The sequence below is a fragment of the Grammomys surdaster genome, unplaced genomic scaffold (assembly GCF_004785775.1).
Source record: "Grammomys surdaster isolate TR1022 unplaced genomic scaffold, NIH_TR_1.0 143, whole genome shotgun sequence".
NCBI lineage: Eukaryota > Metazoa > Chordata > Mammalia > Rodentia > Muridae > Grammomys > Grammomys surdaster.
The window spans coordinates 6859890-6875116 of record NW_021604601.1 but is presented as its reverse complement, the minus strand read 5'-3'; the positions used below and the strand labels follow the sequence as shown (position 1 = coordinate 6875116).

Genomic DNA, 15227 nt, shown 5'->3' with positions numbered 1-15227 from the left:
AGGCGAAGAGCCTGTGCTACTCGCCATGGGTTGCTCTGCTTTCTCTCTGCAGCCTGCTCAGAATTATTGTATTTTTTTCTTCTTCCCTCAAGGTAGGGCATGAGTTTCCTTTGTGTACAATGAGCATCAAACTGCCATTTAAAAAAATTAAATGCGTGGTAAGTACAGTCCTTAATGTTTCTCCAGAGCAGTGAGGCACATTATAGAATTATAAAATACTACCAGAAAAGGGCACTCCACATAGCAAAATAGACATTTTATAAAGTTCAATTTGGCAATTCCAAACCACATTTAATTTTCTCTGAAAAATTCCCCACATGACAGGAAGATATTGGTCTTTGTGGCTTTCAAATCTCTTCCAGGGAACTACAAAATGACAATCTTTTGGAATTAGCATTTTTCCCATAGACAGACACTAAATCACTTATATCAATAGTCACCTATGCAATTTCATTAAAATAAATAACTAAAATAAAGTTTCCTGTATTGCTATGCTGGGATTCATGCAAATCAGAAATCCACAGCACAGTTCAGTATGAATCTCTTGCAGTGCTTCATCTTCACAGATAGGTGGGGCCAGCGATTTCTGTTTTAATTATAATATTTTAGCATATTAAAATCTGTATCTAGATGAAGCAGATACTTCAAAGCTTCAAAACTGATGAAACTGCATAGCTCTCTTTTAAGGGATAATATACTACTAAAACACCCCCTGCTGACTTCACAGGCTTTTGCAGGGAGTTATGCATAATTTTGTGAAATTCAAAGGCTTAACATCAGATATTTATGGTGATAAAAACTAGATCTCAAGAATTATTAAAAACTTGGAAGACTTTTCTAAGATGGATTTTTTTATTTCATTCAATAATTATTTAATACAAGGTTAATAAAAAAAAACACAGTAGAATCAAAAGATGTGAATTTTTGACTCAGCTCTAGCACTAACCAGCAAGGGGGGCAGTGACTGGATGCCTTTGTGAAACTTCAATAAAGAATTTAAATGAGGACTGAATGAAGTGGCCCAGGACATAGCTTTGTAAATGGGACACAATGTCCCAAATGAAGATCAGTAAAGACAGCACAGTGAAGTCCCTAGTTAGACATGGGCACAATTTCTTAGAAATCTAACTTGCTGTTTATGATCATTGGAATGTTTTGGTTGATATCGCTGCTTTTAAAAGTTCATGTGACTACATCCTGGGTCATCTGAACGTCCTTCTTGTGATTGACAAACAGCGTGTGTTTTTGACAGCTTTAGTGCCAAATGATTTGAATTCAGTTGTTTCTCAAGCTAATAAAAAAGCAGAAACAGACACACTTGATATGTTCTCCCTCATGATAAAGACACAGATTTTTAGCAGATTTGTTTGACTCCGGAAAACTTAGGAGAGAATTCTACTGTATGTGATGCACTATAGCATGAATAAGTTGAAGTGGAAGGAAACGAATCCAGACAACAGAAAGAGTGGTGATTTAAGGCTCTTTATGATAAAATAATAAAGCTATGCACGTTTGTTTGCTGGGTTTGCATGTTTTTAGTGTGTGTTTTTAGTAATCATATGGAAACTGTAGATCTAAGTCTATACTTAAATTCATGTTGCTATATATTTAAATAACACAAAATGAACATGTTAATTAACTTAAAATAATTTCAGTTGATACAGTACTTGAGGAGTGTGGCTACTGAACTTTGAACTTGAAACAGGCAGAACTCAGGCCGTCTTCTCTAGATGCATTGCTGTGTGACCCTGGGTAGGTCCAATAACTGTACTTGCTGGTATTTCTTCACTGTTGGACAGGGACAACAACCTCATTTCCAAAGAAACACAGAAGTAAAAACAAACAAACAAACAATACCTACCAACCATCCCAACAAACAAACAAAACCCAATAGCCTGAACAAACACCTCCTAGGTATAGTGTTTTATGAAGAATAATATCTCTGAATCAAATATTCAGGGTTTTTTATGACGCTTTGGAAAATTCCTACCATGTACTCATTTTCAAAAGGAGATACATCAGTCAGCCCATTGTCCCTGCTGATCTAGCAAAGACTAAAGTGGATGCATAGACTTTTTAATTTCTCCACCAGGCCCATAGTGGTCTGGTTTCCCATTAGCTTTTTTTTTTTTTAAGTAACTACCAGAACCATAAACAAGGTGTGATTCAGTTATAATCAAGTGAAATCAGACCGAAAAAAGTAAAATCCTGCCACTCATGAAAAAAAAGATTTTAAGAGTTTTCATTTCTTTGTTGCTTTCTCAGACATCTCAGGAAGACAGAGCTTATTTGTCTTCTCTTGGTACTTGGATTTTAAGCATCAAATAGCCATGCTCCAGTGGCTCCTCTGCCGGATGAGCAAGCCTTCTGTCTCCACTGTGAAGTGTGGGGAAACTGCTGAGCCGCTCTAAGTCTCACCTTCAACACTATGTCATAATAAAATCTATCCAAATCTGTACTGTAACAAGTAGTGAGCAAATAATTCCAAACCACTCAGTTGAAAGCCTGGCACATTTCTTTAGTTGAGCATTTTAAAAGTACAACCCCTTTATGGTTCACTTCCCAAATACTGCTCTGAGAGGAGGGGAGAGACTGAAGTGCTTGCAGCATGAATGGGCTTTAGAAAATCTTCAAAGGCTAAAAGAGTGGTCCTGATGCTGACTGTGCTGGCATTGCTTAAAAACAGCAGCCACTGTGTGCACACTTAGATAACAGCTGGAATCTGTGATCTTTCAGCTTTGTGAATTACATGGCCTCACCAAGCTTTCTTGACCATGCTTTAAACGTAAGTCAGCAATGTGTCCTATTTCACAAGACTACACCTGAGAGATTTAAAAGGGAATATGAAATAATTACAAATGGTATCAAAAACACTTCTCAAAGTTTAAAGTGCTTAACTCAAGAGACAAAATTACAGCATATTTAAAGATCCAGAATGGCTTTCATTTACCATTCTAAAATTAGGCACCCCTTGGAATTCTTTCAAAGAACACTGGCCAGAAAATGGACAGCCACTGTTCAATGACAAGAAAAGAAAAATTATCTAGAGACAGTTTAGTCGGTTATAGTTAGCTATTTTGCTTGAGTCAGGTTGGTCTCTTGCTACTGGTTAAAGCTAGGGTGCTATTAACTGGCTGGCACTCAGCCATTTGCTCAGAAATCTAAGTTCTAAACTCAGTTTTCACCTGGCTTACCTTAAATGAGCCTATAGTTCTCTATGGAACTAAGTTCTGAGGCATGCTATGGCTGGATGTAAGTTAATATCTTCAAGGAACAATGCCAACCCCAGACAAGAATTACATGTGTGCTTTTTTTCCCTCTACAATATAGGAGGGGGAAAAGGATTCAGAAGTAAAAGAACTACTAGAACAGGTCAGCGGAGAGGGGAACAATTGACAGTAATAAACAGAGCAAATACGATCACAGTATGTATGTACATGTTTAGGAAAAGTCACAAACACATACTTTTGTAAAATCAATATACGCTATTAAAAAAAAAAGGTTCTGTTTCTCCTCAGCCGGATACATTTTGATTGCTCAGGAAGGTCTGCATTCTAATGGCTGGCCCTCTCCACAAACGGTGAGATCCAGCACCCCCTATAAAACTTCTTCAGATGCCAAATCATTGCTGCAGTAACTGGACGCTGCTGTCAACAAGTTGACCTTATGGCATGACCATGCACAGAGTGATCGCTTTAATGTGGCGCTCACAAGTTTGAACTACTTAACAGAACAAAACACTGCGGCTGAGAGAAGTGATGGACGCAAAGAAATAAATATCTAGCCTACGGGAGAAAAAAAAAAAAAACCTGTCTACAAACAGCAAGCAACCAATCACCATCTTTCCTGCTACTAATCACAAGTCAAGCCTTTGGATTGTCAGAGGCCTGCGGAGCCTCCCAGAGGCGGGGTTAGAAAACCACGCCTCCTAGACGCCGTCCCCTCTCCTCTCCCAGCCTGCACCGCTTTCGGCCTGACGCGGTCCTGCGCTCCCAGTACAAACCGACTTCCTGTCAGGCTTTGTCATTTCCGGCAAGTTTCTCCACCCAATAAGGTTGCCTTAGAGGCGGGCAATCGTCCCAAGGCCCCGCCCGTGCACGCCGTGGAAATTTCCAGCCGCGGCGTGCGGCTTGGCTGTGGAAGTCGGCCTCATGGCTGCCTCAGGGAAGCTCAGCACTTTCCGCCTTCCCCCGTTGCCCACCATTCGGGAGATCATTAAGTTGTTCGGTTTGCGAGCGGCGAAGCAGCTTTCCCAGAATTTCCTCCTGGACTTGAGGCTGACAGGTGGCTGAGTCGTCAGTTCGCCCGGGTCTCCCTGGTGGGCGCGGGCGGGCGATGGAGCCGGGCGGGGCGGGCGGCTGTCAGTCAAGCGCTACTCCTCGGGTTCTGCTCGCGGGCTGAGGCGACGCTCTGTGGTGGACCGCTCTGCCGGCTTGAGTTGCTTCCCGCTCGCGTTATGAGAGGGATTTGAATTAGTGCAGTTTTCCCCCTTCGCCCTGTTCCCAGTCTGCCTCTCGTTAGCCTAGAGCAGTAAATCGCTTCTGTAATCTCAGCACTCGGGGGGCAGAGGCAGGAGGACTGCCTCCAGTTAGAGAAAGACAGACTCTTTTTCAGAAAGGAGTCCAAAAGAGTAAATAGGATAAATGGTCTGGGAATCCCTGTAGGGAATAGGAGATTCGCTGTGTAAATTCATACTAACCAAACGGTACCTACAGCTACCTTGTGCCTACGCTAGGACTGTGATCCTGGAACAAGTCTTGAGTTTGCAGTTAATAAGTTGACGTCCTCTGGCTCCTTTAAAAATCACTTTTATGCTCTTAAGTTTATATAGGGTGAAGGTCACCAGTTTGACACCGATGTTTTGATGCGTTTTCACAGGTGTTTGTTGGTTTACTTACCACTCACGTGTTAATGATGCTCTCCTCTTGAGAATAAGTTCCATCTGCTGCAAATAAAGGCACTCGATTTTGGAGCCTTTTTTCTACCTACCCGTAGCAGTATTAACTTGGCATAAAACAGTTAACTCCACTCAAGTTTTCTCATCTTTTATTGGCTAGAAAGGCCGTCAAGAACCTTAAGATGCCTACTTCTAGATTCCTTGGTTCTAGCATCCTCTCCCAGGCATTAGCACATACTAAATATAAAGCACTTCTCTGCTGAAATGCAGTCACCTGTGTCTAAGACTGGCCTCAAATTCACTATACAGCAGATGACACTGAACATCTCATCCTCCTACCTTCTCCCCCCAAGCGCTGAAATTTTAAGCCTATACCACCATGTTCAGTTACTGATTGCTGAGTACAGATAGAACCCAGGGCTTCATGCATGTTAGGCAAATACTTATCTATTAAGTGAATTACATTGCCAGCCATTGAATGTTTTATTTATGTTTTCACATGCATCCTTGGGTATAAGTTCCAGATTCGTAGGTCCTTTATTCAGTCTTTTTTTTTTTTGTTTGGGAACTGGGCTGAAAGTAAATAAAGGTACTTGTCCTAATGAGCTCAGGTGGACCAAGATTGAAACCAGATCTAGGGGTTTGACACCACCTCTTTGATACCTGGTTTCATTTAAGCATTCCTGCGAAGCTTAAGAATGAAACCACTGCCCCACCTGTTGCTGCTTTCCTTATTTTAGACTGAGAATATTAAGTTCGTAATTCCCTTGCTTAATAAGTGACTCTTATTCCCTCTGAGAGACCACTTGGTAACCTGTAACAAAACAATGACTTGGTGTTAGAATCCACACCTTAGTTCGAAGTCCTCTCCCAGCCTGTTTGCTTTCCTTTATACATTGTGCAAATTAAACAGTAGACAAAAGGACAGTGTGCAGTTCAGATAAACTGTATTAGAGTGTAGTTGAGAGTTAGGGAATGCACACAGCCAGACTCCTAGCTGGCTAGGGTGCTGATTTCCTCACTGTAGCTGTTACAGTACGTACTCTCTGGGAATGGGTAAGCAACATTTCACCTTTAAGCTTACCTAGATAATAACCATCAACTGGGACTGTACAGTGCCAGTATACAATGACAAGAAGTGCTAGTATGTGTTCAATAACAACATTTCCACCAACCGAGGAGGTCCATTTGTATGAATTTTAATATCTTGTCGTTAATAAAACCAGTCCATTGTGTTTTTTCCAGAGTGATTGTTAGTTGGCTTTAGGAGTCTACTTTTGTGTGTGTGATTTCTTAGGTTCTGCTAAGTTAAACTAGCTGAACAATTAGTAATTCCATCTTAACATGAGTATTTGCAAGGCTTAAATTTTCCAGTAGTAAATCCAAACTTTTTTTTCTGGAAATGATGAATAATTCAAATTTCAGAGTGTAGTGTTGTGAGAACTTACTGTGATTGTCATTCTGACCTCCATGTAACTGTAGGTGACATGGGGACTTAGTGCGTTGTCCTCTTGGAGCCATGCATGTCAGGATGGAAGAGTGCATGTGAGAAGACTCAAGTCGTGACGGCAAGGGCTGTGATGAAGTGCTGCACGTCAGCTAGCCAGGGCTCGGGAGGCCGGTGAGGTAGTTAAATTGTCAGGATAATCCTCTTCCGTTAAGGAACTAGTGCAGTACAGTGGTGTAGGATGTGAGAGCGAAAACTCAGTAGTGGATTTGCTGTGATAATAAAAGTAACTAAAACTTCTTCTTTTTTTTTTTTTTTACTTAGACAAAATTGTAAGGAAAGCTGGCAGTCTAGCAGATGTTTATGTTTATGAAGTGGGGCCCGGACCTGGGGGAATCACAAGAGCCATCCTCAATGCCGATATTGCTGAGCTTCTGGTGGTTGAAAAGGACACTCGATTTATTCCAGGATTACAGGTGAGATGCTTAAAAGGTGTCTTTTTTTTCAGTAGGCACAAAGCAAGTGAAATCTTAGGCCATGATTCTAAAGTCCCCAAGTTGATCAAGGACTGGGCAGAGGTCCTATCTCAGAGGTTAGGGTTGTATAGTCTACAGAAGTCTAGAAAGCTGCACTGTATACAGGAATCCCCAAAAAGTCTGTTGGTTACAGCTTGAGTAAAAGCACTTTCCACGTGGATGCTAAATAAACTAACCTGTTCTTTAGAAAGCAATAAAAATACATAATTTTCAGTAGTAGTGACCAGTTGCCACCATAATAATGACCACTTACCATGACTTTGGAGAACTTTCTTTAGGCTCCAAAAAGCATTTCCCCATGCAAAACACTAAGAAGATAAATGCTAGAGCCTCATCAGGAGGAATTAGTTGGTTGAGTTAAAGTATTTTTTACAAGAGAATTTTTACATATGAAGAAAGAAGTTGCACCAGTTAGGACGGTAGGTGGGTTTGAGTGAAATTTCTACATGCAGTTTTAACACATGGGTGCTGGGGGCATTTCACCTTAATTGAGAGAGCACTGGGGTGTCTTCACATTGCCTATCACTGGTTGGCAGTAGAGAATAAACTTGTTTTGATTGTTCCAGGGACAATGTAAAACAACTGCTTGGAGATTAAAGAAGGAGATTGAGATAAGGGGACAGGATGTTCAGTTTTTAAAACATTGGCAAACCGTGAGATAGATTATATTAGATATCTTGTACAGAAATTCCTCATAAGACACACTTGATGACTGAATGACCTTTGTTTGATTCCTGTGTAATTCTAAAACTTTTAGAGAGCCCTGAGCTTTAGGCACATACGAGTAGCAATTTATTATGTTACTATAACAGAAAAGTAAAATTATTCACATCCTTCTATTTGAAAAAAAGGCAAATTGATTTAAAACAAATATATGCAAGTATTTATGTGTGTATATTAGAATAGGTTGAGAAAACTTGTTTTAAAATCTAGGAGTTTGTGGGCACTTGGCTTCTGTAGAAACGTACTAGTTTTATTTTTCTCACCTATCTTCATCTGGTTTTCCTGTGTTAAATAATTGCATAATATTGAATTGTATCTAGTTGCCAGTCAGGTTTCACTTCATATTGCTAACTTAACTTTGGGAGTGATACATGACGAATGTTCCTGGAACAGATATGATATTTAATAGTGTGCAGTGTTTTGTTTAAGAACTACATCCCAGTTGGCAGTGGGATAAGACTATGGTTGGTTTTAGTGAGATTGTGTGATGATAAAAAGGAGCTGATAGCAGCCGTGTTGTTCTCCTTGTGTGTCCTTTTAGCTCAGTGGACACAGAGAACACAACTTTCTCACCCTTCAGAGGGGCTTTTTAATCTCCCCGTCTGTGATGTGCATCTTTCCCATTAATCAGAGGGTGAATAAAATTTGTGTTAATTCCCATATTAACTTATATAGTCTCCTCTAGTCATTAAACTAAAGATGTCTGAAGACCAGCTATTGAAAGAGCAACCACCACGCTTCCCTTCTCACCCAACACCATCCCTGGAGTCCCTGTCTCCTGACCTCTGCCTTGTTTGGTTAGTTCTGGCATCACTGTGCATACTGTGTCTGTATTACTCTTATTTGTTGCCAGTTTTATCCCTTTGCAAGGTAAGTAACACGTGAATAAAGATCTGGGTCTCAGAGATTCCTTGGTATCTCTACTACTTAGGACCATGCTACAAAGCAGGCATTCAACAGTGTCTCATGTGGGAGGTAAAATCCTCATTGATGGTTGTGTATGTATCTTAGCAGCTGACTAAATGTGTCCTTTGGTAGTAAAAGTAAGTAGTAACATTATCAAGAAGTTTTACACTGGTTTTTTTAATGTAAATATCAAAGCTGATCCAAGACAAACCACAGGGGATATACATTTGATTTCTTAGCCATTTCACAAGCAGCAAAATGAACTCTTAGTGTCTTCCCTGCAGGAAGAGAACTTCCCTTAAAAAGAAATGATGGGTACTAAATTATCAAATAGGCTTCTTTTTCCTGGAAAGAATGTTTCAATGTGTAAAGCTATGCTCTATTAGATGTCCTAAATTAATCATAAAATTGAGTAAAAGCAGAAATAGAGTGATCTGTTTTAAGGGTTCCATTTTAGTGTTCCTTAGCTAATAAAATTACTTTTTAAAGAAAGTATAATAATTTATAAAATATCTTCTGGCCGAAAGTATGTCATTTGTAACTTAACTCAGTTGTTACAGAATAATCATGAGGCTGCTGTGGTGGGGAGAAAGTACCTGATGATAGCGTGTAGTGTCCCTTTTATGTGTTGGAAGGATAGGGACACTCGTCCAGTGTGTGAAAGCAGCACAGGTGGGTTTTATGGTAAGGGACATTCATGCTCACCCCTGGATGCAGGATTGACTTAGACTCTGCAGCTCATGTGTGTGTGCCTGTTGGTGGACAATCCTATGTATTCTGCTGTGTTTCACTGGTAGGATTGTTACTAGTATTTAGTGAATGCCTGATACTTGGTAATCATTCAGTGATGCAGGGTTTCTCTGCATTGCCCATACTGTCCTGGAATTCAGTCTGTAGACCAGGCTGGCCTCAGTGATCTGCCTGGCTCTGCCTCCTGAGTGCCAGGATTAAAGGCGTGTACCACCATACCTGGCTTTATTGAGTGTTTGTTAACCTCAAGTTGTTGTCCCCATGTCTTGAGCCACCTGTGGTGATTAAGAGTTGATCCAAGAGACTCCTAAAGTCAACAGATTGCCTTCTGTTACTACTGTACTGTACTGCTCAGGTGTGCTTTCCTCTGTCAGTACTTTGTAGTCGTTTACTTTGCTTGCATTTTTGTGACTAAGGGGATTCTTTATGCCCTAGACTAAGAAGATTTTATGACGGATGTTTCAGGGAGCTTGAAACCTCAATAAATTTTCTCCCATTTGTGAACTGGAGATAGGTCAGAAATGTGTCTCCCTTCTGGCAAGGAGTCCAGATTCTTCTTAAAATTTTGTTTCATACATTAGTAGTTATGATAACAGCTAATATTTCTGAAGCATTCATTAGTAAGTACTTTGTTTTACAGCTTAATTGAAGTCTAATTGAGGCTTAATAAACCATACTTAGTGGCAATACTCAGATTACTGATGTATTTATTGTGCCATCATCGTCACACTGAAGATGGTAACCAGGATCATGTGAGCTTGTTCCTTGCAAGGCATTTTTTTCCCTCTCTGCCTATCCCTGGCAACAGATTAGATTTCCTGTAAGGAAGATTTTTATCCTCTTTTTTAGCATTATATATGACTATAGTAATTTTGTATGTACTTTTTTAGTTAATGTTGTGTGTGTGTCTCTCTTTCTCATAATAATTTTTACGCATGCTGAGGTGTTTATCAGTAGCTTTCTGTTTGTTGATATATAATATTCCACTGTGTGAATATTTCCATTTTGTAAATATTCACCTTTTGATAGACTTTCTTCACAGTTGCATAGCAAGCTGTTTGAATATTAGCATGCAACTTTTTTGTAAGTGCATGGCTTTATTTTTCTACATTAAGGACCTAGGGGTAGACTATCTGGGTTCTGCATATGGGGTTTTGTCCTAAGTCTCCTTCTCTAGCCAGGAAGTCTTTTCTGTCCTAGTTTGCTAAGGGAGGCTATTTTTGTTTTCTTTTTTGCAATCAGTGAATATTAGATTTGGGGGTAAAAAGCTTTTCCTGGGGTTATTGAAATGTTTTTCTTTTTAATATGTTGATATGGTGAATTGTAATTTTTTTAATATTAGTCCAACTATATGTTGAATCTATAGTAATACCACTTCTCCTTTCTATGATACCTATGGTACCTTTATGTATGATATATTTATGTATACCTATTTATTTTTCTGATTGACCTACTTATAGATTAGTTGACTTTATTGATCTGTAAAATACAGCTATAATTTCATTGACTTTTCTGATTTCAGTGGTGCTGACTTCTGAAATCTCATTCTGTTTACCTTGGGTTGATTTGTCCTGTTTTCTGTGTAGCTGTTTCGAGGCAGTCAGCGAGTCGATGACTTGAAGCTTCTGCTCTCTTACAGATTAGTGCTATACATTTCTGCTTTGTCAGAAAACCACAAATTTTGATGTGTCATGTTTTTTTCTTTAATTCCATTAAAAGTAATGTCTATTCTCTTTTCTGTTTGTTTCACCCACTAACAACTAGAATAATATAGCTAATGTCTATGAAGAGTTGGCCAGTGAGTACTTCGTTTTACTTTAGAGATACTAGAGTTGTAAAAAAAATTTCAGAAGAAATTCAAGCTGTCCATTTAACCTGTTTTACTTTTGATTTATATTTGACTTGTGGACCATGTAGAAATGTGCCATTTAGCTTGCATTTTTTTCCTTATATCTTTTTATTTTGATTTCATTGTCAAAAAAACATACTTGTATGGCATACAATGGTAAATTTATTCAAATTTATTTTATAGTGTAGAACACAGAGTTAGTATTTTGTATGTAAAATACATTACAAATGCCTGAAAATTATTTGTGTATGTATATTTACTTACTGGTTTAAGGAAGGAGAGTATAGTGTCTCATACTGCACTTTAGTGTAGGAAGCTCAAGGATTCATCTCAACCAATAGGTTATGTGGTCGCTTCATGGAATGTTGAGACACAAAGGAAATCATTGATTATGTTAGTATGGCATCAGGCTCCTTGAGATAAGTGTGGAGGATAGTTACAGGGATTACAAAAGTCACGTGACAGCAATGCAGATCTGAGATGTGCCCCTTACTAGCCTTTGCCCTCTAGTCTGTTGGTGAAGCTGGGCTAGCTTTGCCTTTCCCTCCCATAACTCGAGAGTCATAGTTGTTTTTGTTTTTGTTTTTTTTTTACCTTTTACATATTGAGCAGGAGCCAGTAGACGGATGGATGGATGGACGGATGGACAGACAGTTCCTATAAACATCTCCCTGCCACTTTATAAAGTGTTCCCTTATAAAAAGTCATGTTGACATTGTGGCATAAAAGTCTGCTTTTAATTATAAAGAGAATAAGATTTTTGTAATCTTTTCATTTGTAGTACAATCTTGGAAGGGAAGATTGCCTTTCTATTAACTTGACTACTTTAAATAAATGTGTACGTTACCATAGTAAATCATAGGACAGAACTCCACAAGTAAACAAATCATTCACCGCCAACGTGGTTCCTTAGTCCACTCGAATTACAAGTGTTGGATGAGCACAGAAGCAGCTCTGTGGTGACAGCAGTTACTAGGGGTAGAAAAGCTGCAGAGAGCAAGTGGAAAGTCGTCCTGTAATGAGGGTCGAAGCCCTCCATAACCCCTGTTCAGTGCCTCAGGTCGTCAGGAGCACTGCTTCACTTCTGCAGGCTCCTTCCTTCCACGAAGCTGTCAACACTGTGTAAGGGACAATACTTACATCCACGTTTCTCCATCTATTTTGGATATTTTTTTAACTTTCTACTTATACCATGTGATTCTTCTCATGCTTGCTTTAGATTTTTACCTGGCCCTTCTGCTAGTATTTACAGCAGCAGTATTTGGGCTCCATTAAATGACAAATTAGGATGAAGGTAATTAATACTTAGCTCACAGTGTTGACTGCTTCGAGCTCCTTACTGTGAGAAGGTGGCATGAAGCACACCAAATAGCTATCTGATCTGGTTCTTTTTGTTCTCAAGGAAATTTTAATTTCTGCCTGAGTTCTTTCCTCATCAAATTAGCTTGCCAAAAGGCCACCCAGGTAGATCACAGTTACAGCCCTGGTAGATCACAGTTATAAACCCAGGTAGATCACAGTTACAGCCCTGGTAGATCACAGTTATAAACCCAGGTAGATCACAGTTACAGCCCTGGTAGATCACAATTACAGCCCAGGTAGATCACAGTTACAGCCCAGGTAGATCACAGTTATAAACCCAGGTAGATCACAGTGACAGCCTTTGTAGATCAGTTACAGCCCAGGAGAGATGCTTTCACAGCTTTGGATTCTCAGAGGAAAGAGTGTGTCTGCATATTCATCTGGCCTTCTTATTAAAGGTGTGGCCATTGTATTCTTTCATGTACAAAACTTAATAGGAGAAGAAACATTTTCTCTCTTGGGGACTTGATATAATGACTGTAACACAGAGTAAGACTTATATGTGCCGTTATGCACACCAGGAGCCGACAGTTCTTCTGATAGTGTTAGTAGCAGTCATTCTGACATGCATGCTTCTCCTTTTTATGATTCGACTTCCTACTTTTTTTAGCCTTAGTGAAATGCATTACTCAAAGCCACTTCACGTTGCATCTTAGAAGAATGTATTGAAAATTAACATTAAAATAATAGAACAGCTTGAAAGTGGCTCTCCAAATACTCACCTGTTTGCGTGCTGGGCTGTGCTCTGAACCCCTCGTGTTGTCTCCAGCTTTTAAAGTGTAACACTTGGGGTTGTTCTGGAAGTGTAATACTGATACTTCCCACCCCACAGTAGCAGTATCTGATGAGAACAGTTTTCCCTTATCTCTGGTTGGGTACAGGGAATCCATATGTGCTGTTGCTGAGTATTGGTTTAGGTGTTTAAAAGGTCATTGTCTATAATCATGATATCAGTTCAGTTGGTTTAGCACACCCTAGCCCCCAACCGCATAATTGCCTCGGGCTTCACTCCAGCTCTTTCCTCCTGCAGTGACCAGTTGGACAAGGGAAGCTGAGGCTACACAGTTGTCAAGAAGGAGACAGACTTTCTACAAGGTAGATTTAGTTTGTCTTGACTGAGTGTTAAACCTGAGTGAGAGTTCAAAAGAAATAGAATAGAAATACAACTTTGTATTGGAGAGGAAAGGAAAGCAGATCGCTATTTTTGTCAACTTCTAGTATGCAGTTGTGTATGTGAGAATATGGAAAAATTAACATTTCAAACACAGTTATCAGAGCATTTTCAATTAATACCAAAGAGGCAGGTTTGCATTGTTTTGCTTTAGTCCTAATTGCTAATTACTTAATTACGTTTTATATTTTGACATTGTATAGCAAAAGCTCTTCGTTCTGCCTCTTTGTTTTATGATATACTAATTTATTTTGTTTTAATTATGTGAAGTATAATTACAAAAAAAACTTAGCCCTCTCCATTATTGATAAATGTTATCATTAAATTCACTGTGTTTATACAGTTATCAAACATCTCATAAGAACATTCTCAGTTTTAGTATCTTGAAATTACCATGTTTTCTAAGACAGATTATCTAAAACTGATTGGGTTAAATTTTAGCAAACCATGATGATTTAAAATAATCCCTGAGTATATTAATGTCAGAAGTATGCAGTTATTTTGACTAACCATATCTAATTAACTGATTAAACTTAAAGTATTCACCCTCTTGTTAGTACAGGCATTTCAGCTATGTACTTCAAATTATTATTTTGTATAATCTTGCCTCATTTTTTACTGAGATAAATCTTTGCAAATTCCTGTACCCTACAACTTTTGGGATCAAGCTTATACAGTAGTTTTCAGCTTGATGAAAAGAGTATGTGAAGACCACATACTCTTGTGCTTATTAAATGCTTGTTAAACACCTGCTATGCACTACTGTCACTGTGGTCACTACTAAGAAGGCAAGAAACAGCTTCCCCAAGGAACACAGTTGTCAGAAAGGAACCTGCACGTGTGCGGCTGCTATAGCATGTTCAGTGCTGTCAAGAGCTACAGGCAAGGCACAGTGAGCAAAGGTAGAAGCAATCAAGCTGTAGCCTGGCTCCCTGGGTCTCCTCTCAGCCACAGGATACACAGAGGGGAGATCAGTCTACAAGATGTGTGCCTTGCTTCAGGGTCTCCCCTCTGGCTTTGTGAGGCTCTTTAAACCTCCGATCAGTTGTTTGAAATGGACAAAAGGAAAGTGTTAGGGGAAATATCTTTCTTGTCATAAGGGAAAAAGAGCAAAGAGGCAAAATTCTCCTTGAACTTGTTGGCCCTCCCTACATAGCCCTAGGCTATCCCTCGGATCTCAGCAACTGAGTTGGAACCAGGACATTGAGCAGGGAACTGAGACAGTGGAGAGGGTCACCCTTTCCACGCAATCTGCCTCAGCAGTGCTCTCACTGACTGTTGGTTTAAGCATGGTAAGCTCAGGGCTGCATGGCTTTCATTTTACCAAGGATATCAAGAGGAGAGGTGTGTAGTGGATGCAGGATTTCATACCTAGTTCGGCTCAGTCTTGCGGCTCACTTGAGCTAAGACCAGCTTTTAGTATATGATGAAACTAAGGAGAGGACAAAGAAAAGAGGTTTGTTGTAGTTTGATTTGGTGGCCTGGGGTGGAACACACAGATTTGCATATGCTGACAAGTATTCAACCCTAGAGCTAAGTCCCAAGACCTTGCTGTTGTCTTTTGTGCTAAGAAAGACTGAAGGGAA

General features: G+C 39.6%; 1 protein-coding gene across 1 annotated transcript in view; it reads left to right on the top strand.

Moving 5' to 3' along the window:
* Positions 1-4108: 4108 nt before the first annotated feature.
* Tfb1m (transcription factor B1, mitochondrial) overlaps positions 4109-15227 on the top strand; it is a 35352-nt gene continuing 24233 nt past the window's right edge. The window contains exons 1-2 of the mRNA XM_028764323.1: positions 4109-4284; positions 6669-6820. Of these exons, the coding sequence (XP_028620156.1) occupies positions 4152-4284; positions 6669-6820 (285 nt within the window). The 5' untranslated portion in view covers positions 4109-4151. The remainder of the gene's footprint in view (positions 4285-6668; positions 6821-15227) is intronic.